The sequence below is a fragment of the Mus musculus genome, chromosome 2, assembly GCF_000001635.26.
Source record: "Mus musculus strain C57BL/6J chromosome 2, GRCm38.p6 C57BL/6J".
Lineage (NCBI taxonomy): Eukaryota > Metazoa > Chordata > Mammalia > Rodentia > Muridae > Mus > Mus musculus.
This window is the reverse complement of record NC_000068.7, coordinates 29450239-29474142: the sequence shown is the minus strand read 5'-3', so window position 1 is coordinate 29474142 and position 23904 is coordinate 29450239. Positions and strand designations below refer to the sequence as shown.

At 46.9% G+C, this 23904-nt stretch overlaps 1 protein-coding gene across 6 annotated transcripts in view; it reads right to left on the bottom strand.

Annotated features, from left to right (window-relative positions):
- Med27 (mediator complex subunit 27) overlaps positions 1 to 23904 on the bottom strand; it is a 177981-nt gene that overhangs the window by 50648 nt on the left and 103429 nt on the right. For all 6 annotated transcript variants that reach the window (NM_026896.5, NM_029615.1, NM_001290489.1 and 3 more), the window contains one exon: positions 2757 to 2850. In NM_026896.5, coding sequence (NP_081172.2) covers positions 2757 to 2850 — 94 coding nt within the window. The remainder of the gene's footprint in view (positions 1 to 2756; positions 2851 to 23904) is intronic.

Sequence of the window (23904 nt, the reverse complement as noted above, 5' to 3'; positions counted from 1 at the left end):
TGAACACAGCTGGGGCTGCTGGGAGGACAGCTGAGTGCTGCACAGCTCATTTATCAAGTGCAGGGTTGCTTTCTCAGCCCCTTAGGGAATTACTTCCTCTCTTCTTCTCACACTGTGTAGGGCATCCAAGTCCTGACTATCCACCCCAACAAAGAGAGGGGAGCAACTTCAGGTGAGGCTACCAGGAAGCTCCTTTCAGGGTGGTAAGGGTGGGAGGCTGGATAACAAACCCCAGGCAGAGTACTAGAAAGATGCTGTTGCATCCCATGTCTGGAGCTTCATGGAGCCCTGGTATTTGTTCCACTGGGTAGGTCAGCTGGATCTCTACTATGTGAGCACCCTGTATCATGAAACAGCTTTGTTTGCTTATGTGATCTGGACAGGCTCTGTTGCTCGCTTTGGGATGAAATGTCACCTCACTTACAAAGCATGGGTGAAGTGCAGGCTCTGGCAAGGGAGGGAGACTACTGGCCTGTCCTATTCCAAGTCCCCCAACTACCAGTTGCCCCTTCCTACCAGTCCCGCTTGTTGCCCAATTTTTGAGAGCCATCTCCAGGAAGTCTTTCTCTTCTTGCCTATGTCTCCTGTGGTGATGCACTACATATCTTCAAGTGTGTCAGGGAATGGGTGACTAGCAAAGTTAGTGAGGAGGCAGCAGGGGCTGGTCCTGACTCCCTCACCCTCAAGGTGACAGTCACCTCCCACCTCCATCCAGAAGATGGGGTATGAATAGCACATACACATAGTCTTAGAACATTGCAAAACTACGGCAATTGCTTACAAGGAGAAGCCAAATAAAAGAGGTATGGCCAAAGTACAGTCACTCACCTGCCATGAGATTCTGACTGAGTCACCCACCTCCACTATAAACAAGTGCCACTGACTGCAGTTCTGTGTCACTGAAGATAGGTGACACAAGCCAGCCAGAGGCACATATACCTGAACAGTCCTTGTTAGTTAAGCATGTTCTTCCCCTTGCATGGAGCCCCACCCTCTCTTATCGGCCTATCAGAACAGAAGCTCCATGAGTCCGTGGCTGAGGCTGACAGGCCCAAGTTGCCTGCTTTGTCAGGTGGTAGAACTAAGTGTTCTGCCTGCCTGCCTCTAATCCCGCTCATCCCACTCAATGCCAAATTCTTATCCTCTTCATGAAGTGGAAGCTCAATGACCTGGAAATAATGTGACCAAACCTATTTCGCTGAGGATGCTTCGTTTTTATCTTTATTAACTCTTTGGTCCCTGTCAGATCTGCCAACAGGATCTGTGCACTGCTGTGAGGTCTAAGGAGACCTTACATGCATGATGAGCATGCTTGAGGGAAGCAGGGAATACCTTTTATATAAAGAAAACTGCTTTATTTTTCTATCAAAGGAATACTGTATTGTATATTTTTTTTTATATTTTAGTCCACGATGAGAAAACTGCTCAAATGGACTTCAGAAATCTATCTACATCTATATATCAAATACACACATACATGAAATATTGCAAAATTAGAAAGTTCACATCCTTTCCATTCACCAGTCAAAAGAAACATGCATAAACAATCAGCGTTTCCAAGATGGGAGGGGCTGGGTGAAGAACGGCTTACCTGGGTGATGGTGACCCATAAGGAGAATGCCATAGCAGTAGGAGTTCCCAGGGCATCTAAGGCAGCAACACTACATGCAGAGCCTTGCCTTCCCGATATCCACCAAAGCCCATCCCCTTGCACATACTGCCATGAAACATGTGTCCCAAGAGGTGCCCCTCAGGTGCCGACCACCACATGGATACCAGAAACCTTCTCATGGATACCACAACACATCCCTAGGCCACTGGACTCCAAGCACACTGCCTTTGGTCAATTTAAACATCAGTGGTCTGTGAGGCCAGAACGCTCGGTGCAAACCCAAAGAAACAACAGAATCAGAAGTCAGTGGTAGCAAAGAGCCAGAGGCTTTCTTTTAACATGTGAGGGTGGTAAATGACTTTCATGGACCACAAAGTCCCGAGGCCACAGTGTGTCCATTTTCTTTACCAGGAGACCAGCTGAGAATCACCCAGTATAATCTCTTAGAGAAAATATAAAATTTACCCAATGCTGCTGGGGAGGCTGTCATGTGGTCTGACTCGAGGTCAAGCAGCTTATAGTACCTCTCTCTAACTCTTACCTGGGACTGCAATGTGCTCAAAAGCACATAGACACAGAGTGTAGTGTCTATGCTAGAGCAATGGCTCTATCCTGTGGGTCTCCATCCCATCAAAAACAGATATTTACCTTACAATGTAAAACAGTAGCAAAACTATGGTTATGAAGTAGCAACAAAGGCAATTTTATGATTTTATGGTTATGTTGGTGTGGGTAGACAGTGAACTGGCAGGGTGTCCTATGTAGGGAGCAGAGCCAGCTCTGTGTGTGCAGTGGACTGGCATGCTCCCAGTGAGCCTCAGAATGAGAAACCATATAGGTTGGTATGTGGGGACCAGAGGTGGAAGCCAGCTGTCACCCCCCACCTTATCTTTTTTCAGACAAGGTTTGTCACCCATTCAGCTGGGCCACCATGCCAGCATGCTGCAGGGCCCTCCTGCCTCCATTGTCCAGCACTGGGCTTACAGTTACCACACACAGCTTTGGGCTGTGCACATGAGCCTAGGGATTCAACCTGAGTGAGGCACTTTACTGACTGTGCCATCTCCTCTGCTTACAAAGGGAGCTGAATTTGAAGACAGGTTATTCCTCCACACGTCCCCACAAACAGGCAAGCAGGTCTTACCAGAAGCATTGCTGAAGTCCCATTGGGTCTCGATAAGTGAATGGACATCTCTGGAAACATTCTGTCAATGCGGCTGATCACGTCATCGACATACCTGGTTGTGGAAGAAGTATACAAGTATGAACTGGAGTTCTGTCGGAGGCTGGAAGACTTCACTTCATACTTAATAACCAACTTTTAGTTGGTGTGACACCTTTTGAAGAAGACAAGATCACAAGGTCCCTCATGAAAACATCTCCTTTTTCCTCCCATGACCCTTTGCAGAGGGGCTCTGTTTTACGTGATTATATTTATACTGTAAATAAAGTGCCTGAATGCACCCTAATTTTCCATTGGGCTATGTATGTCTACAGGACTCCACTGTAAGCACTGTAGGCACACTGTCGGCCTGTGCTTTGGCTGTGCCTTCTCTAGTCAAACCCATCCAATAGTGGAGCTTTCCGTTTTCGTGGATTTCTGTTTGGCTTTTATTTGCTCAGCCTCTCTGTCCCTATTCCCACTTTATTCTTAAATTCCTGACTCTAAAACTTTTCTTAGCATAGTCAAATACATCAGGTGAGCTAGCAGCTCCATTTTCATCCCTCCCCTGACCGTGGAGTCTGCATCTCTCGGAGCTTAATACTCACTGAGACCACTGGCATTAAGCATGAGGCATGGTGTTGGGTACTTATTAAGGACTCACAGATGCCATGCATGCTGACAGGTGGTCCCAAGAGCCCTCCTGCCCTGCAGTGGAGGCTCACTGGGAACATGCCAGCTCACAGCACACACAGAGCTGGCTTTGCTCCCTACATAGGACACCCTGCCAGTTCACTGTCTACCCACACCAACACAAAAGGTGCGTCCAACTCAGCAGCCAAGACCCCCAAAAAGCTATTAATGGGTAGGAAACTTAATCATACACTCTCTACATCAGGGACATGTTAAGGTATAGTTTCTGGGGGAAAGCAGAGATGGGCTCCTTGATCACGTGATATGAAATTCCAGTTGGAAACCTGAGGCTCATGAGAGGGAGTGCAGAAGAAGGCTATCTGGTAAAAAGTGCCAAGGAAGTCAGAAGGCGGTTCTCAGGACTGTCCTGTTGGGTTGGTTTTCATGTTGGAGGAGGGCAGGAGAGGCTGCAAAGGCCTGATAACAAACAAGGGCAGTGGGCAGGTGGGCATGAAAAGAGGTGGTGCTGGCTGGGGTGCTCCTGTGGAAGGTGGTGTCAGGGATTCTGGTGGACTACAAGTAGCCCACAGATTCCACAGGGCCACAGCAGCAGCCAGCTTCCCTTCTCAAGAGGACTTCGACCATCATGTGAGTCTTGCTATTAAGAGCTGAAGTTGCTCCAAGCATTTCTTCAAGGCCCCACCCTACTAAGAAGTAACAGCTTCACAAGTGTCATTCCTAGGTGACAGGGAAACAGTCAGGGGATCTTTGGTGATTCCCTGACTCACAGCCTCATGGCATCTAAGCATAACTTAATTGCAGAGGTGACTGGAAGAGAGGGAGGCGCAAGCATGGTACTGTCCAGTGTCTACTGAACCAACAGAAGTTGCATGACAAAACCATGCCAACTCAGGGGCTGGCGATGCTCATGCTCACCTTCAGATACTTCCCCAATCTATATGTGTGCTTTCAACCCATTTCTTCAGACTCAGCAGAAGCAAACAGCTTCTGTCCAGTGTGAATGGAGGTCACTGCTAAGTATATGCTAATGTGAGGGGCAGGCAGTGTCTTGTGCATAGTCTTTAATCAATAGCCATCATAGCTCTGGAAGGGAGCTGGATGAATATGCACAAGTTCAGCACAAAGACCATCATAACCTGATGTCTTGTATCCTTCACCTTGAAACCTTCAGCATACCACCTGGAAAATCAGGCTCCTTAGCAGGCTGGAAGACCCGAACAGTGGGGTTATCCTGGGCCACATACAAACTTGGAGGCAACCTCACTCTACTTTCCTAGAATTCCAAGCCAGCCACCTGGTCCAGATTTTGTTCATTGCATCCAGAGTTGCAGTGGGCATCCCTGGTCATTTAGGGACTCTTACTTGGAAGGGAAGGTTGTGGCAGAGAAAAGATAGTTCCTAAGAAAGGTAGCTGCCACAGGCACAGCACAGTTAAGAAGCCCAGGGTGGGTGGGTTTTCAGTGGTTTCCTCCCTGCCCACCCACCTGCCTGTGATCTTAGATAAGGCTCAGCAAGCTCATTTGAAAATTCCATTGAGCAGAAATGAATTTTAAGGAGGCTGTTTTTCTTCTTAGGCCTAACATAAAGGAGATACAGATTCCTTTGTTACAGGTGACATTATGCATTTGCCAAAAAGAGACCAAAGAAAGTCAGCTGCACCTTTAGCTGAGGAAAACAGCGTCTAGATTTTAGATGCAGAAATCAAAACATTTCATTTTTAAATAGACCCAGCCTTAGAGATACAAATGAGCCACTAGTAACTTGACAGAAACCAGGGAGGCTTGCCACACCAGATTAAAAGTCTGGAGACAAAAATGGCTTTCTTTCTGCAGAGAGTGGGGGCTGGTATGTGTGGGGTGGTCTTTGGCAATGCTTCTAGAATGCTGCCTCCCAAGACAGCGGGTGCTGCTCGTGTCTGTACTGTGCTCGCAGAGTACGCCAGCACCACGCTTACAGAGCCGGGCTAAGGACAGGTAGGAACGACTTGCTCTCCTCCCACACTACCACCATATGTCACACTCCACTAGTGGCAGAATCAAATTACTTTAATTTTTACCTTTAGAGTGGAGGCAAACAAGCAGCACACCGCAGCGGTGACGAGTTTACACTTGAGCAGACGCGGCCTGTGCGGCCCGCACGGAAAGACATTAATTTGGAGCCAAATTGAGCAGTGAGTCACAATTTGCACATATCTGTCAACCTGCTAACAGGGTAATAACTTGGAAGGCTTGCTGTTCCTATTTACATTACAGGAGCCTTTCAAACATGGAGAAGAGGCTGGGTTTCCTTTACTCCAACACAGCTACAAGGCCTAGGAACACAAACTTCTAGAAACCACAGGTTCAGATCAAGGTGTGAGTATTTTCAGGCAGAAAGTTAACATTTAAGTTTGTTTCTCTGCCCCATCCTTAATGAAGACCAGGCACTCAGTGGTTTAGGAGATGAGCTTGTGCAGAGAAAAGCAGGCACTCTTCTCTCCCCAGGTTTCCAATGGCTTCCGAGGATGGGACTGCAGAGTGACTCTGGCAGCAGAAACCACCCTCCCTACCTGCACTCCTAGACATAACACACACCTGGGCCCTAAGCTTTGCTTTGCTTTGCTTTGCTTTGCTTTGCTTTGCTTTGCTTTGCTTTGCTTTGCTTTGCTTTGCTTCCTTCCTTCCTTCCTTCCTTCCTTCCTTCCTCTCTCTCTCTCTCTCTCTCTCTCTCTTCTTTCCTTCCTTCCTTTCTTTCTTTCTTCCTTGCTTTCTTTCTTAAAAAGATTTATTTGTTATTATACATAAGTACACTGTAGCTGACTTCAGACACTCCATAAGAGGGCATCAGATCTCATTACAGATGGTTGTGAGCCACCATGTGGTTGCTGGGATTTGAACTCAGGACCTTCAGAAGAGCAGTCAGTGCTCTTAACCACTGAGCCAACTCTCCAGGATTCTTGTTTCTTTAAATGGCCTTCACAGGAGTACTGAAGACCACTAGCACCCCATAAGTTGCCCTGCCTAGTGACCCACTGACAGCATCTCCAAGAGGTGGTCTGCAGGTAATTTCTGCAGGCTGGCCAGTGTCTCCATGTAGCCATATCATATCAGATTGGCAGAACGCTACTCAGCTACTTCTCCCAAAGTCAAACAAAGGCTTTTGTAAATATGGACAGTTGCTGAGTTTTCCTAAGCTCTTCACTGACGATTTTTAGTCTCCTTAGGTCCCAGATCCCTAGGAGAAGGTACTGAAAACTATATGACATTTCACATGCAACTTTCTGCACTTTATAGCTCTTAAGAGTCTATTTGTGAACCCTGCCTGATTTAAGTATCCTTGTCTAGACCCTTCCAAAATTAAGGTCTCTGGTTTTCTTTGTAGAGTATGCATTCTGCCTGCCTGCCTGCCTGTATGTATGTATGTATGTATGTATGTATGTAACACTGTATCACACAGTCCTGAAGTAATCACAACTATAATAGTTGTGTGGATCTTAAAGTCATACTTCTGTAATGGAGCTGTTATGTGAGCTTATTACTTAACTGACAAATTAAAAACTGCACCTCTTTTTCCCTGTGAGTGTGCTCTGAAACACACACACACATTATGGGATGGCTATTATCAAACTAATGACCACGTGCTTTTCCTCACATACCACCTTTTCTGTCAGCGGTTTTCAAGACTGTGATAACCTATCATTAACTCTAGCCATTTATGCTCTAATGGATCTTTTGAGCTTATTGCTAACAATCGTGCTCTCCAGGTAACATCCCCATTCGCTCTCCCATCCAAGCCCTTGGTAACCACTGTTGTACAGTCTTCCCCTAGGAATTCGACTCTTTCAGATTTGACACATGAATGACAGACACCCTGGACTATTTAATCTGTCTGTGACTGGCTTATTTCATTTAACACACGACTTTCATGTTCCTTCATACTGATGGGGTTTCCTTCTTGTCAAAGTCCCAATTGTGCCCACACCATGTTTTCTTTATCTGTTAGTAAGTTGATGGGCACATGTGATGATCTTGACTACTGTGACTAAAACTGCAGGAACATGGGAGTGCAGATGCTTCCTCTTACTGCCTGTGCGCAGACTGAGAGGTGGGACTGCTAAGTCACATGGTGCTTCTGCTTTAGCCTTCTGAGGACCTTCCCTGCTATTCCCTGGCATTGCACTCACATCCGGTCCCCATCAGTGTGTGAGCGTCCCTTCCTCCCACGTCCTCTCAGCACTCAGCTCTTGTAACAACTCCTCTCTCCACACCAGGCTGTGATCTGACAAGAGGTGCCAGCTTTGCAGGGCAAAGCCACACAACCCATGCCTTCTAGGGGTCTTTGCTTGTCTAGGAAAAGCCTCCTCTGTTTTCAGAACCACTCCTGAGACAGGGCTCAGAAAGGACTCAAGTCTCAAGTCCTCAGAGGCCAAGGCGAGCCTCCAACGCAGCTATCGCTCCCTCCCTTCCAGCCTCAGCTGCCACCCCCTTCCTTACACTGAGCAATCTTCCTGAAGCACTCTTTGCCCAGCCAGGCCCACCACAAATCCCTGGTTATTCTTCCGTAGGCTAACTTCCTCAGGAAAGCCTTCCCTGGCCCTGTCCTGTTCACATCTCTCCATCAGTACATCCTACCCCACACAGCACTTTCAAATTCTGTCACCTCTGCACATTTCTAACTACACAATTTGTGAGTGATTATTTCTTTAAAGTCCTACTTCCCTGCAGTGTTCTGGAGGGTCATGTGACTGCTCTCTTCCTTGTACTACCCAGCGCCTTGCCACAGTGCCTGGTGCTCCTTGAATACTCATTGAATGGGTAGACAGTACATTAGAGATTGCCACATGGACCCAGGCTAGGCCATTATGCAATGAGATGCACAGTTCTCTGCAGCGGATGAAGAGGCAAGGTGTGGCAGAGGTCACTACATTAACCACGGAAAGGCATGCACAATGGCAGCCAGAGCTCATTGAAAATACACCTCAAAGAAAGCAACACAGAGCCTTTCAAGTCTTGAGGCTTAATGTCTGTCCACAGAACCCCTGCATCTGTTCTTGTAGAAGCTTAATGCCTTTTAGAAGCAAAAGCCTTCTAAAGAAGCACACTGTACCGGCACACCGGTTTTAAAATGCCACTTTTAATGAACTAATTAATTCTGCAAAACAGTAGTACAAAGATGTGCACTATCAAATGGAGACAACACCACCAAAACGATAACAAAAGGGAATGGGGAAGACGTTTCTAAAGATAACACTTCTGCAAAATATTCATTTTCTCCTCTACGCAGTAAGATATATTGCAAATGATTTGTTATTAAAGACTTAAAATATTATACTGGACAGATGGCTTAGCTCTCTAAGCCTGACCCCTCCTCAAAAGAGGGGGGGGAACCACCCACAAACACAACAAACCTGGCCCCAAGCCAATGATCTCATGCTAGTGCGATGCTTAGCTGTTCCAGCCGGATTTAAATAGCATTTACCCCACACAGTGTGTAAGATTCATGCTGTTCATTTTCTCCGCCCATACACACCCTCAGAGTTAGGGATACATGTACTAATAAACTAATTTTCCAGAGAGGATAAAGCCAGGAGTGACCATGGAGAGACATCTGCAAGATCTGGAAGTGAGTGAGGACTTCTCCCCACACCTGTCCATACCTATGAGCTTGAGTGGCCTCTGACAGTGGGCTGAGCAGATGGGGGCTTGTCTAATGACTCCACAGGAGTGAGGCTGGCTGAAACAACAACCAACCATTGATGCTGAAGGAGGGGCCTGGAGATGCAGGCCAAACTTGCTTGCATCCACATTTGTAAAATGTCGGTACTAAGGCTACTATGCAAGATATCTGGCTGCTCTCAAGAAATGAAAGGCAGTTGCTAAACTGTGTGCTGGAAGGCAGGGATGGATATGCTGAGGACAGAAACAGGAGCACCTGCTCAAGTCACTCCATCTCTCAACATGCCCTTCCCATCCCAACATGAGAGCCACTAGCTGACTCCTCCTAAGGAGGATGCTCACATACTTAAACATCTCCTTGTGAAACTCCACATCTACATAAGAGGGTTGGCAAGTTGGGGAAGAGTGGCTTCCCGGGAAGGAGAGTGGCCAGGGGTGGGTAACCTTGCCCCCTACTTTGTAGCTCATGTATGTGTGCACATGATCACTTTATACACTCAGGTGAACACCCAGGGAAGCAAAGTACTCAGTCCTCCAATTCCAAAAGCTGACCAGCATAGAGACCAAACACACAACGAGGCCAGTCAAGCCTGGCTGCTGTCGGTCCAGCAGCTTCTCAGGTTCCCTGACATCTCACGAACTACACCCGTCAAATGCTACCAGGAAAGGGGACTTTTTTTTTTTTTTTTTACTTAGGTATTTTCCTCATTTACATTTCCAATGCTATCCCAAAAGTCGCCCATACCCAACCCCCCAACTCCCCTACCCACCCACTCCCACTTTTTGGCCCTGGCGTTCCCCTGTACTGGGGCATATAAAGTTTGCAAGTCCAATGGGCCTCTCTTTCCAGAGATGGCCGACTAGGCCATCTTTTGATACATATGCAGCTAGAGTCAAGAGCTCCGGGGTACTGGTTAGTTCATAATGTTGTTGCACCTATAGGGTTGCAGATCCCTTTAGCTCCTTGGATATTTTCTCTAGCTCCTCCATTGGGGGCCCTGTGATCCATCCAATAGCTGAGAAAGGGGACTTTTTACACACACCGTAGTGGTTAGTTTTATGTCAACTTGACACACCCTAGAGTCATCTGGGGAGAATAACCTCAACTAAGCAAACGCCTATTTAGACTGGCCTGTCGTAGGTCTGTACCATTTTTTTTTTTAAATTAATGATGGGTGAAGGAGGGTCCAGCCACTATGGATGGTGCCACCCCTAGGCAGGTGGCCCTAAGTTGCATAAGAAAGCAGGCCGAGCCAGGTGTCAGGAATGGGACAGTAAGCAGTGTCCCCGCACAGCTTCTGCTTCAGCTCTTGCTTTGGCTCCCCTCAGAGATGGAGTGTGATCTGAGAGTTATGATGAAATAAACCCTTTCCTCCCGGGCTGCTTTTTAATCTCAGAAATAGAAACCCTAACTTAGACACACACCTCTTGGAGTGATTCAGAGAGGGAAAGGACTCTCTGTAAAGCTGCCCTATCTCTGCACTAATACACTTACAAGAGGCCTACACTTGTCAAGTTCACGAGTGTTGCTACAGAGTGACCAGGCTTCGAGGGGACTGGACAGCTGAGCTGGCTCTCCCAAGAGCCAGAGAGCTGCACTCTCTGATCTTTCACTCACCCTTGCCCAGCTCTGGGAAGGGAGCAGAGCAGGGCAAAACTCCTGCTTTACAAGGGAGGGAAAGGCAGCTCCAGTGGCTCGCCCAGGGTCAGAGTCCATGAGCAGAGAGTTCTTAAAGACTAGAGTATGTCCCTTGGGTCTGTGAGGACCCAGTGGTTGTAAGTGAAGTGAGGACATTTTCAGACGCACAGTCATAGCATGCCACCACTTGACAGTTCTGCCCTTTCTGTTCCTCCAGTGGATGTCCTCTAGTGCTGAGTGAGTACAGGGACTTGATAGTCACCATGGCAGGCAACTGGTTTAACAGTGATTTCACTACCTTCTCTGTGAACCCTTCAAATGCTTACGAGAGGAAGGCGAAAGTCTATTCCACAACAAAACCACCCAGGCTCAACTTCTGCAAACAGGAACTTTAACACTAGCTACCTTGTCACCTGTCACTCATGCCCTCAGGATCTTGTTAAAGGGCTTGAGGTGATGAATGGACACGAGAGAGGAGAAGGCCATTTCCAATTCTAGCAGTGTCCCTTCCCATGCCCTCCCTGCTGAAGATCGGCCACGTGTGCACACTAGCCTGCTCGGTCAGTTTGCTGCCTGCATATACAATAAGATTTCATTTCTGTGTGGTACTTTACTGTCCTGAGAATGTAGAGGTGGTGTTCGCAGTGACCACCATCCTTGTACACACACTTGGTTCTGTTGGAACAAAACCATAAGCACACATGTACTCGTTGTCCTAATGGGTCAGCACACTCTAGGAAACTACAAAACACTCCAGGGCAAGTGTGTTTTTGTATGACGGCTGTCTTGTTATATTTTGACTCATCAGATAATTCCTTGAGGAGAGTTTAGAGTTCCCATCTCCAGCCCCTGGGATGTCTCTACACAAAACATGCTCAAGAAACACTTGGTTTCATTTAAACTGGAAAGATTTAATCAGACTGAATCAAAGAAAAAAAAAGAGATCACAAAAGTGAATCGAATCTTTTCTTGTAACTGTTTCTACTGCAAGTCAAAGCTTCAAATCAGAAAGTGTCACCTAATAGCAAGTGCAGAACAGTGAGGCTGTCCCTTCCTGACAGTAGTGACGAGGGGCAAATGGGTTAGGAGGAGGCAGAACTGGGGTGAAGATGGACAGGCAGAACTCAGTTTCCATTGCTGCAAAGAGACACCACGACCAAGAAAACTCTTATAAGGACATTTAACTGGGGCTGGCTTGCAGTTCAGAGGTTCAGTCCATTATTATCATGGCAGGAACATGGCAGCATCTAGGTAGGTACGGCACTAGAGGAGCTGAGAGTTCTGTTTCTTGATGGGACTGCAGACAGGAAAGACTGTCTTGCAACAGCAGGAGCAGGATCTTAAAGCCCACACCCACTGTGACATACTTCCTCCAACAAGGCCACACCTCCTAGTGCCACTACTAGTGCCACTCCCTGGGCCAAACATATTCAAACCACCGCACTCAGTGAATTCCCAACTGCTCCTCCTAAGCCAACTCCCCACAAGTCTCAGAGGTCCCCACTGAAAATCACTCACCCTTCCCAGCACTTATCAACTCCAGCTGCTCCTGCTGCCAGAGCAGTCTCTCAGCAGACACTGACAAACAGCAATGTTAGGAGTCAAAGGCACCCAGGTGTTCAGTCTTCCTCTGCCCTCGACTTAGTCCTCTCTGGCCTTGGTTTCATATCTCACAAATAAGAACATCACCTACTTCCTTCCAGTTGTGAGGGATAAATACAGAGCTAACATCAGTTGCTCACTTTATACAAAACAGTTTTCCTCCCTGGCAAAAGTGAGATAGCCCGGAGACCCAAGAACAGCCTGAGAACAAGGGAATCTTCCAGGCTTCTGTTCTTTCTAACACCTCACTCCATTCCTATTAGAAGGGAGAATTCCTCCTAGCATGGTACTTGGGAGAGAGGGCAGGCAGCTCACTTACGCAAGATCCTGCAGTGGGTTAGTGCAAGGTGTGCTAGAGTAAGCAGACCAGACTTCGGTTCAGATCTGTGCTGGGTCTCTTCACTGACCCCTCTGTACTGCACTGTGCTTGGGAAGCTGGCCCACACCAAGAGGACGCCAACTAGACTTTTGGTCAACAGCAAGTGCTGGCTGGGGAGCACTGGGCTGGCTAAAAGGCTGTAGAACTGCACTTCTCAGTGTCTGCTAAATCCCACCATCCAGTAGAGTCACAGCGGCATGGCAAGGTCACACGGACTGGGTGGCTTTGTCCCCACAGCAGAAAGGTGGCAGTAGCCAGTTCCTGCTCACCTTTGTGACAATCCCCACCCACACATCCTCTTCAGCTTACACACAAAGCATTAGGTGGAGGTCTCCTCTGGGGGATGGACCCTGATAGGTGATATCATGTGTACTATACCCATAGGCTTCTCTGCTCTTTACCTGTGTTTGGCCAAATGAGGTATCCTGGTTGTTGTCATCGTCATTATTATTATTGCTTTTGTGTGTGTGTGTGTGTGTGTGTGTGGTCAACTTGACACAAGCTGGAGTCATCTGGGAACAGATCTCAACTGAGAAAATGCTTCAATCAGATTGGCTTGTAGGCAAAACTGGAGAGTGTTTTCTCTATTAATGGCTGATATGGAGGGCCAGCGCACTGAGTAAGCCAAGGGGAGCAAGCCAGTAAGCGTTGCTCCTCCATGACCTCTGCTTCAGCTCCTGCCTTGAGTACCTGGCCTGATTTTCCTCAGTGATGGAGTGACCTGAGAGTTGTAAGCTGAAATAGACGGTTTTCTCTTTAACTTGCTTTTGGTCATAGGTGAAGCTCACTAGGACAGGAAGCCCGGAGAGGACGTGTGGGTGTGGGAGGGGAAGAGCAGTCAGATATATCCTACCTACCTGTGAAATCACCAGCAACTAGCTACACTGGGCAGGCCATTCAAACTGCCAGAAGCCTTCTCCGCAGTGTTCTGGCGATTGCCCTGGCTTTTAGCATTCTCCCCTCACACAGGAGGAAGGTCAGCAAAGCCTCTGCCCATTGAACAGAGCACAAGGTGCTGCTCAGGCCCTGGGGTCAACAGGCACCTGCTGCACAAAACTTCCTTAGCCACTCAGTCTCCTTCCAGACAGTGAAAAGTTCTTCCCACGTCAAACACAGAACACCAAAGCAACACCAAAATTCCATATGCTAGGGTATGAAATGAGGTGACCTAGATACTGAAGTTAACTGAAGGTAACAGCAATGTGCATGTTCTTTACTAATAACGAAGTGAAACTTTATGTATTCTGTCCCTTAATTAAGCAATATTCCATTAGCAGAATTTCCCTAGACTATTTAGCTGCGGATGTGGCTTTGTTTAGAAATCCACTTCATTCAAACAGAAGCAGCAGGTGAGAAGCAGGCCCCCAGGTCTGGTCTGTCTTCACCTTTACTCTCCCTGGACATCCTTCAGCATGCTAGGGATGGAACTTAGGGCTGTATAGGCTAAGCACTGACCTACCACTGAGCCCCACCCCCAACCCCATCCTTTCTTATGTGTTCTGATACCTCCAAGCTTTAGGTGGAGATATTCAACTTCTCTCTCAGACCACTGCCAAGTGCTAAACAGCTTCCCTCTAAGTTCACTGTCAAATTCACACGTGCCCCAAAATGTGATAAACATATCCACATGGTGGCACATGAGCTGACATTTATGTCTACATAGACAGAAAAACATAACCAGCAAATAAAACCCAGCAACTTTATACATACCATTTTGCTCAGCCATACAGCTACACAGGCTTAGTTTGAAAAGTTTTAATAAGTTTTTAAAGCAGATAATTCAACAACAGCTTAGCTGCAAAATAGGTTTGCTTATTTGTGAATTATTGTTTTTTTTTCCTTTGTTCTAGATGATTTTTCCCTTCAGTACCTTACAAAAGGTGTTCCCATACCTCCATTTGGAGGTATTGAAGGAGGAGAAATGGACAGGCATCCAGAAGAGGCTGGAGTGTTTAGCTCAGCAAGGCCAGGAAGCAAGGGCTGTGATAACTGATTACTGGGCAGCTGGACAGTGTGTCTGAGAATGTGGCGTGAGCATGCCAAGTGCTCAGGGAGAGGAAGGAAAGTAGCCCTGGCACTTGGCATACACAGCCATTCTGCCATGTTCTGAGTAGTTAAAAACTGCCAGAACACTGCTCTCGGTGGAACCATACCTAGGATTCTCCCATATGACTAACCAGGACAGACCTTGCTTAGTTTCTAAGATCAGATGAGATAGGGTGTGTTCAGGGCGGTATGGCTATAGACCAAACCTAGGATTCTATCTGACACAGGGAAATGGTGGACCCCAGTGCCTGAAACAGACTGACAGTGCATCCTTGTGGTAGTCTGAATGTGACTAGCCTCTATTGTAGAGTTTTGTTGTATTTTTTTCAAATTACTGTGGAGAGACACCATGACCGTGGCAACTCTTTTAAAGGAAAACATTTAATTGGGGATGGCTTACAGTCCAGAGGTTTCAACCTCATCATAGTGAGTAGCATGCTGGCACACAGGCAGACATGGTATTGGAGCAGGCGCTGAGAGTTCTACACCTGGAACCACAGGCAGAGAGAAATAGGGAGGGGGGGGAGGGAGAAAAGGAGGGGGGAAAGAGAAAGAGGGAGGAGGAGAGAGACTGAACCTGGTTTAGGCATTTGAAATCCCAAAGCCCATCCCAATGGGATGACACATTTTCTTCAAACAAGACCACACCTCCTAATGCCACACCTTAAACATTCAAATGAGTTTATGAAGGCCATTCTTATTCAAACCACCACAGCCCTGAAAGGCTCAGATATTTGTGTGTTTAGAAATCAGGTAGTAGCTATACTTGAGGGGTTAGGAGAAGCTGGCATGGCCTTGTTGAAGGAAGTGTGTCACCGGGGAGTGTGCTTTGAGGTTTCAGGTCCACTGTCACTCTCTCTTCCTGTGGCCTGTGGATCCTCCTTCTCCAGCACCATGTTTGCCTGCATGTTGCAAGCTCCCCACCATGATGACAATAGACTGAACTTCTGAAACTGTAAGCCAGCCCCAATGAAATGCTTTCTTTTGTAAGCGTTGCTGTAGACATGGTGTCTCTTCACAGCAATAGAACAGTGGTTAAAATAATCTACTGCAGGGGGATGGTGGCCTCGCCCAAACTTGTGGCTCACCAAGCTTAGAAATCTGTGGCAGTCTGTTAGATCCCGCATGAACGCTTACTGTATGTCAGAAGAGAATTAAGGTCACTCACTTGACCACCCACTAACCATGTCCCATACCCCTTAAGCCCCACCTATTGGTCCCTACATTTTCACTCTAAACAAAAAGGGGAGACCATCGCTTACAAGCAATGGGGGTTTAAAATTTTCTTTTTCTAGAAAAGAGAGAAAGAAAAATGGAAGAGTGAAGTAACTTGGAACCCAGATTATTTTTTATGATTTATCTGTTATTTTTATGTATGTGTATGTGTAGGTGTGTGTGTGTGTGAGTCCCTGCACCTGAGTGTAGCCAGCCTCAGAGGGCAGATACACTGGCTTCCTGGAGCTGGAGTTACAGGTGGCTATGAGCTGGCCAACATGAGTACTGGGAAATGAACTCTACTGTTCAGAACAGCTGAGTCATCCCTCCAGCCCCAAACCTAACTTCCTCCCCTCCACCCTCCTACCCCCACCCCCACCCCCGGGGACGGGGTTTCTCTGTATAGCTCTTGTTGTCCTGGAACTCACTCTGTAGACCAGGTTGATCTCAAACTCAGAATCTGCCTGCCTCTGCCTCCCAAGTGCTGGGATTAAAGTTGTGTGCCACCACCGCCCGGCCAAATCTAACTTCTTAAACTGTGAGGTTTCTAAAACAACCAAACGTAAATTCAAGATCAAATGTATCATGAATCTGAGGTGCTTTGGCAGCATTTGCCCATAGTACATCACATGACTTCACTGTAGCCTTGGGTCTGAACACACAACAGGGCACTTCACACTACATGTTCCCTTGTACCACACAAAAGCAACAAAGTGCCTAAAATACTGTGGGTCAGAATGAAGCCTCTGTATATATGGCTCACATATATGCATCGCTCACACTGCACACACAACGAGTTCCGCTCCTGTTTTCTTATGGAAGCGAAGACACTGTGTTCCTGCTGTCACTGCTTAGCCTGCACCAGAGTAGTTAGTTGTACACAGACTGCTGCGTCAGAACAAAAACTGCTCTTTGAGTTGCTGGCTTGACTTCTTAAAGAAAGAAGAGCATAGCATGAATGTTGGTGTGAGATTATGATGAGACTCCTCCTAACAATTCTGAAATGGTCCTAAAGAGTCTTCTGCCATTTTGTGTGATGCATTTCCGAGGAGAGGCACTCTCAGCACTGGTGACAATAAAGATGTCTATATGCTGCACCACTGCAGCGTCTCATCCTCGGCCAAGAAGGAACTGTTTATGTAAAATAAGCAAAGACACCCATTGAGCTGGCATGTAAATCTGCTTTCATCTTTAGTAAATAATAAAATTATACGCACAGCAAAGAATTGTTTTAAGGTAAACATGGCATTTTATCAGCAAAAGTCTGAAGAGCATGCTTATTTTATATATCTTCTGCTGAGGGTCATGAAAAGATTTCTCTGGTGAAAAGGAGTCAGAAAGCTTAAAAGTGGCGATAGTTTTAGGAAGCTGTGGTCCAGGAGATAAGACGGCCCTAAGTGAAAAGGCTTCCAGGAACAGGCCACAGCCCTCTCTGAGTGACAGGAAGGACACAGACAGGAGAGCCCCTCAGCTGTGTGGCCTGCGGCATACACATAAGTTACAACAGAAGCAGGGGGGGCTTAACTCAAGTTTCAAATTCACGCAGAATCCATTCTCCGACCAAAAATGACGCTACAAACCATTGGCAAGAATACATCAGAATTCCTTCCCAAGGTATCTGAAAATTAAACTGTAGACTCTGGAAATCACAGAAGCCAAAGAAGAAATCAAAAAGAAAATTAGAAAATAATCTTGAACTAAATGATAATTAAATCCATTGAAATGTGTGGCATGCAGGTAATGCCATGCTTAGGGGAACATTTCTAGCTTTCCAATACTTCTACAAGCACTGACTACCTAAGCTTTCATTTAAGAGTCATACAATGGAAAGCAGGTTAATTCCAGAGAAGCAGGAGAGTATTACAATACACATGATCAGAGTATTAGCAAACCTGTGACATGCAGAAGAGAGCAGTCATGACAATGACAACACTAGTAAGATTTACTCAGGAAGGAAGCAGAGACTTGGAATTTACCAGGAACAGGGACAAATTGGGGACAATGTTCAGATTCCAGAGTCGTCAAAAGTAGAATTAAGAGGATATTGTTAAATATTTCATGTCAATAAAATTGACAGCTAAGATGAAAGGGACCGCTTCAAAAGATGTAAGTTATGTGACAGACAGGAGAAGTAGTGATCTTATGTCCAGAGTGGGGTGCCTTTTAAAAAGCTCACTAAAGGAGCCAGCCCACCTAACCAGCAGAGCTGCTGAACAGGGAGGACAAAAAAGCAGGGTTGTGAGCAGGGGCTCAGGCTGCTAGAGGGAGTCACTCCAGCAGCCCTCCACAGACAAATCTGCTTTCTCATTTGCCCACAGGCTGTTCCTGCAACTTCCAAGGGCAGTGGCTTAAAAGTGAATTTGCTATTTAAAGAGAAACAAAACAACCCACCAGCAACACCCCCAAATCCTTCCAGAGAAAAAGCCCAGGCCAGGCTGCAATCAGTAACACCCCCCCCCCCCCAGCCATGCTCGGTTTGCAAAGACTCCTAGACTCCCAAGCAGGCACCGCCCACAGCAGTTTCTGCAGGACAAATCCAGTTTGGCCTATCTGCCCAGGGACTACAAAGAGTGTCAAGCACATCTGAATACAGGCAAGGGTTCTGACACACTTAGTTCTGCACTCCCAGAAAAGCACAGCAAAAGTCCCTTTACATGAACAAAGCAGGAAGGTGGCACACAGGGCATGAAGTTGGGTAGAATGAGACAGCTCCTGGGACTCAGCCCACAGGAGGAGAGCAGTGCTTAAGAACAGTCTTGTCCAGAGGGTGGTTCCGGATGAAGACCTTGAAACAGCACACCTGAAGTCTAGAATGCTGCACATATATGTGCACCCAGAGAGGACCTAACCCTGGACCCCAAGCAGCTATATCCTCTACTCCCCATACTCTCTTCCAGTTCATCTTGGCCTGAACACACAGGGCAGGACATTCACTGAGAAAAGCCCATCCTGGCTCTCCACACCCACTGTTACATTAGGCAAGTCACTGGCTCCTCCTCGTGCCAGTCTCCTATTGTTTGGACGAGATGATCTCTATGGTTCACTCTAGCTTTGGCCAATTCAACATGTACTTCTTAAGAGGTTACTGCATGCAATTACACACCTTTCAAGACCCGTCCATCTCTGAATGGTAATTACTGTAGAGAATTCATTTAACCGGAACCCCCCATTCCTGACCTTTGGGAGTGAAGTTATCAGACTTAATGGGCTTTAGTAAAATCTGTTAGTGTTTCTAACAGCAGGATTATCCCCAGGACAGCTCTAGTACAGAGCACAGTGCCTTCGGTGATCTCGGGCCTATCACTTGAAACTTCTGCAGGACCCGTGGCTAGAGAGAAACCTTTGAAGGACCACAGCTGGAGGACACCAGCAACTGCACCTGAGGGCTGAGGATGAGTGTCTACCAAGGACCTCAGGAAGCAGTTTTTCAGTCCAGGAATTTACAGGGGGTGTCTGCCCACCAGAGCTCACAGGCCAGCTCTCACTGGAACTGTGTGGACTGCCTTAAAGCAGCCACGTAGGGTGCTCAGTAATCAGAACCCACAGCTAACGTGTCCTTTCCTGGAGGCTCTGAGGATAGGAGGGAGAGAACAATTATTTACTTAAATGGTCACAGCTTTGGAAATGGAAGCCAAGAGCAGAATAAGCACCAGGTCCTTCCCCTCTGAAGTCTCAGATGCCCACATCCATAAGCAGAAGCCCTGCCCTGTTCCACTGAGGTTATCCATCGCCCAGCAGCACCACAGACACATGTGGCAAAGCGCAGGGTGTGTGTGTGTGTGTGTGTGTGTGTGTGTTCACTTGCAAACACACTTGCATGGAGTCACATGGGATCCTCCAGTTGATAGCCCTGGAGCCAGGCTCTCTCTCAGGTCCTTGGAATTGTGTTCGCATGGACAACTGCATGTGAGAGGAGTCTCCCGTGATGAATTGCAAGGGTAGTGATGTGCCTATCGATGAGACATTAGGAGAACCCACTTTGGGGACAAGGTATGCAAAGCTTCCCTTCCCAACTGGGCAAGAGAGGCAGCTCACACCAAGGAGAACACATAACAGGGGACACAGGTACCTCAAACATGGAAACAGGAGGCCCCGAGTGGGGACAGCTCAATGACTTGTTATGGTCTGTAAAGGAGACAGCAGGACACACTTAGGTAAGGCTGTAAGAGTGAACAGGTTGCTAGGAAAGGATGTGGAGGCTCACAGTCACAGTTGGCCAATCACTTAGAGCTACGCCTGCAAGGCTAGAGGACTGAGACTGTGCCCTGGAAAGTTCCATCTAAGTGAAAACCACAGCAAGGAGACTAAACTCTTGCTAACGTCATTAGCCCTTCAGCTGGAAGGAGGCTTTGCCCAGCAGTCCAGGTTTCACCCCACTACATGCCAGCGAGATGGCTGGCTGGGGATGGCAAGCTCAGGTTGGCACATGGAGACCCTTCAGAGAAGAGGGAGGAAAACGGCTTGGGCGGTGGCTCTGAACAACACAGAGTTTCTGTGGAGCTTGAAAGCTCTGGTAGTTTTCAGCCCCAATTCAAAGGGCTCTTTCTTTGTGGTCTTCAAAGAGGCTGGCAGATTATTTGCTGTTGAACAATGTAAAGCGCTTGCTGATGATTAGTGTGGCAGACTTTTCATCATTCCCATGAATGTTCTAAGACCTGCTGACAGCTCTGGGAAACAGCTTTCCCAAGATTTCTACAGTAAATAACAATTGGCTACTGGCCTCTGTGCATCAGGGCCTAATGAAGGCAGCAGGGCACATGATGGGAAACTGAGCCTTCACGGACCAACTGCCTATTCACTGGGGAAGCTCCATAGTCCCTTACCACCAGAGACAACAGGCCAGGTTGGGTCCACTAGGACCCATGCGTCTGGAAAGATGATAGCATGTGGCTGGTGACCTCTAGCAATTATTTTTTGAGTGAATCACATTTGGAAACATGCTTCAAGAATTTGACATATTTCAGATTATAATAACAGGTCCCAGAAGACTCACACAGGTCTAGAGCTGGAAAGCAGCTGCATTGCTTTCTACCCCAAACCTCTGAGAAGCTATGACGGATTCTCTTCACTGTTAGTCTTACTGGCCATGTCTGGAATGTAGGCGATGCCATCCCAGGGGCTGGGCTACTGAACTGAATTAAAAGGAGGGAGCTGAACACCAGCATTCACCTGCCTTGTTTCCCAACTGCAGATACGATGTGACCAGCTGCTGCCCACTGCCACCGAGCCTTTTTTTTTTTTTTACCACGATAGCCTGTCCCTTCCTTTCTGAAGTTGCTTCTGATCACAGAACAAGTATCTGCTACAAAATGCTGGAGGCAACATGGGACTAGAACTCTTGCCCTTTCTGAGGGCATCTCTCCTTCCACAACCTTTAGAACTTCAGAACACAACCCCGAGAAGCTCACAGAGCAGCACTTCCCCCCCAGAGGCAGGGTTTACAGGCTCTCTTGTGCATCTAGAGCACTGCCACACAGCAGGCGCTGCTTACCTGCTCTGTTTTCTCAGCAGTAAACTCTGGCCACTGTTTAAGTGTCAGTCTATTTCCTTGGATATACTTCGGGGAAATAATGTGTGTGTTTAAAGTGTGTGCTTAGACACACTCAGATGTATCCAGGTAAGGGGCTAGCCTGTACTTTGGAATCTTTCTGACAAACCTTCTGAATAATCAGTAATTGTGTTAAATGTCCTTTCCTTCTATGTGGGGGGAAAAGCTGGGTGGAGTCCACATCAAGATGACTTCATCACACCTGCATCTCAGGTAACAGACACTCTCCAGGCTGCAGATGTGGGTGACATTTCAGCACCAATGTAAACACAATTGATCCATTTACTTAGTTTTGTAAGAAAAACATTTCCAAATAAAACTACAAAAGCTGAACATATATGACTAGTGAACTATGGAGGCATAAGGTCTGCTCAGCCATTTCCAAGCCAGGCATGATTCTTGTTTGGTCCTACCCAACTGTTTCAAAGTTCATTTTTACAGTGTTCAGGGATAATAGCAACCGTATCATTCACAGGAACCATGGCCGGTCCATTTCTACAGAGAGTAAATGGAATTTTCCAAATAGATTAAGTTTTAGTGTAGAGAACAAAGACCCCCTGAGGTTAGTATTTCTGAAACAAAATGGCTAGAAATTAAGTTCACATAATTTCAAGGGTTATTTTTCAAGTGTGACTGGCTCAAAATGGGAAGCCCACTATCTTAAACATGAAATTGTTTAAAGGCCCCAGAAGCAGCAAGCAGAAACAGAAGATGGGACCATTGAGATTCCTGCATCACGTAAAGTCTATACTCAGAGCTGGCATCCGGAATGGGTTCCAGCTACCACCCCCCCCCCCCCCCCAGCCGCCCTTCGTTGCTGGAGAATGTGGCCTCTCTTAGCTAAGGCTCAGACACTCTGGCTCCATCTTCTGATGATGGCACCTACCCCCCCCCCCGCCCCCCACTGACGGATGTCTTTTTAAAACAAAGACTTCCGTTTAATCCTAACATGAAAACAATTTAATTTTTGTGTTAATGTTATGAACATCCACTCAAGCCCTGTGCTTTATATAGTGTTCCCCCGTGTCTCGCTCTTGTTATATAAGCATGGGCGCCTGGCTGCTGGGAGTGTGTGTGCTACATGTTTCCAACCACGTTACCCTGACAACCTGGAGAAAACAAGAGCTTTGTGAGAGGGGCTTTGACAGTCTGAAAATCTGCTATCGGATACCGGCTTGTTAGCATCTTCTTGAATCATCACTGTGTTTGACTTTGTCATGGAGTTGAAAATAGGTGGTGAATATTGTGTGCACCCTTGCACGGTGTGGACCATCCATCATGGCACCCATTCTGGTCTGAGGTGAGGATGGCCAAGAAGTTGTCATATGGATGCCAGATGAGTTAAGAACATTAGCTCTGAGATCCCAGATAACTAAGTACTCCAGCCTCAGTTTGTCATCTATAAATGAAGGTTACAACTGTACCCAGTTCAGGAGACAGCTAGGATTAAGTGGGTCGATCATTAGTAAGTGCTGACAGGTATGTTAGATGCTGTGAGGACCATCAGGCCTCTCAGGGCCATTGTGTCTACGTTAACTCCTCTGATACCAAGATGGCCAATGAGATTTCACCCATGAGAGCAAATCACTGTGGCCACATGTTAGACAGGACCACAAACAGAAAATTGTGAGTCCTCAATGGCGTGGAGTGAGGGGGTGGGGCACATCAACACTGATGTGGTATACACAGCTGCATATCACCAAACTCTCCTTCAACCTTGAAGCAAGGACATACCATTCTTATCAGATGGCGATCTGTTTAGAAAGTGGAAAGCACAATGCTTAAGCACATGGGATCAAACTGGGCTGCTTTGATGGAGTCCTTTCAGACACAAGGACGGATTACCCGCATTTCAAGCTTTCCCATGGCACTATGCAAATGTATGTTCAATGTTACATCTAAAATCCTGCACCCCTTCCAGCGGTTCCATACCCGGCTCTTATTTTAAACTCTTGTTTACATGCCTACATCTTTCTCCACAAAGGCTTTAAAGACTGCAGTGCATGAGCTTCTGCACATCTTGTCTGCATTCGGACTTCCATTGGTCTGTGTCCTAGTATTTGGTGGTATTTATTTCCACTCTAGTCAGAAGGTTTGGAAGGTGAATAAGTTCAGATCCCTCAATATTTTCTTTTGAAAATAAATTATTCATGAAGCTCTCTCCCTTGTTCCCAAATGGTTAGGTTTAAACAATTGCTTAAAGTGCTGTTTTTAACTGAAGAACACATTATTCAAAAGCCTCCGGCCCAGGAAACACTTACTTGCTAACTGGTCATTTTCATCTGATCAATGGCTTCGCCACGCTGAAACACACCATAGTGGAATGTGTTTCCAGCTCAGGGCCAGTGTCATTAAGTGCCCGGCTCTCATAAACAAAGCAAGTTGGTTAATGG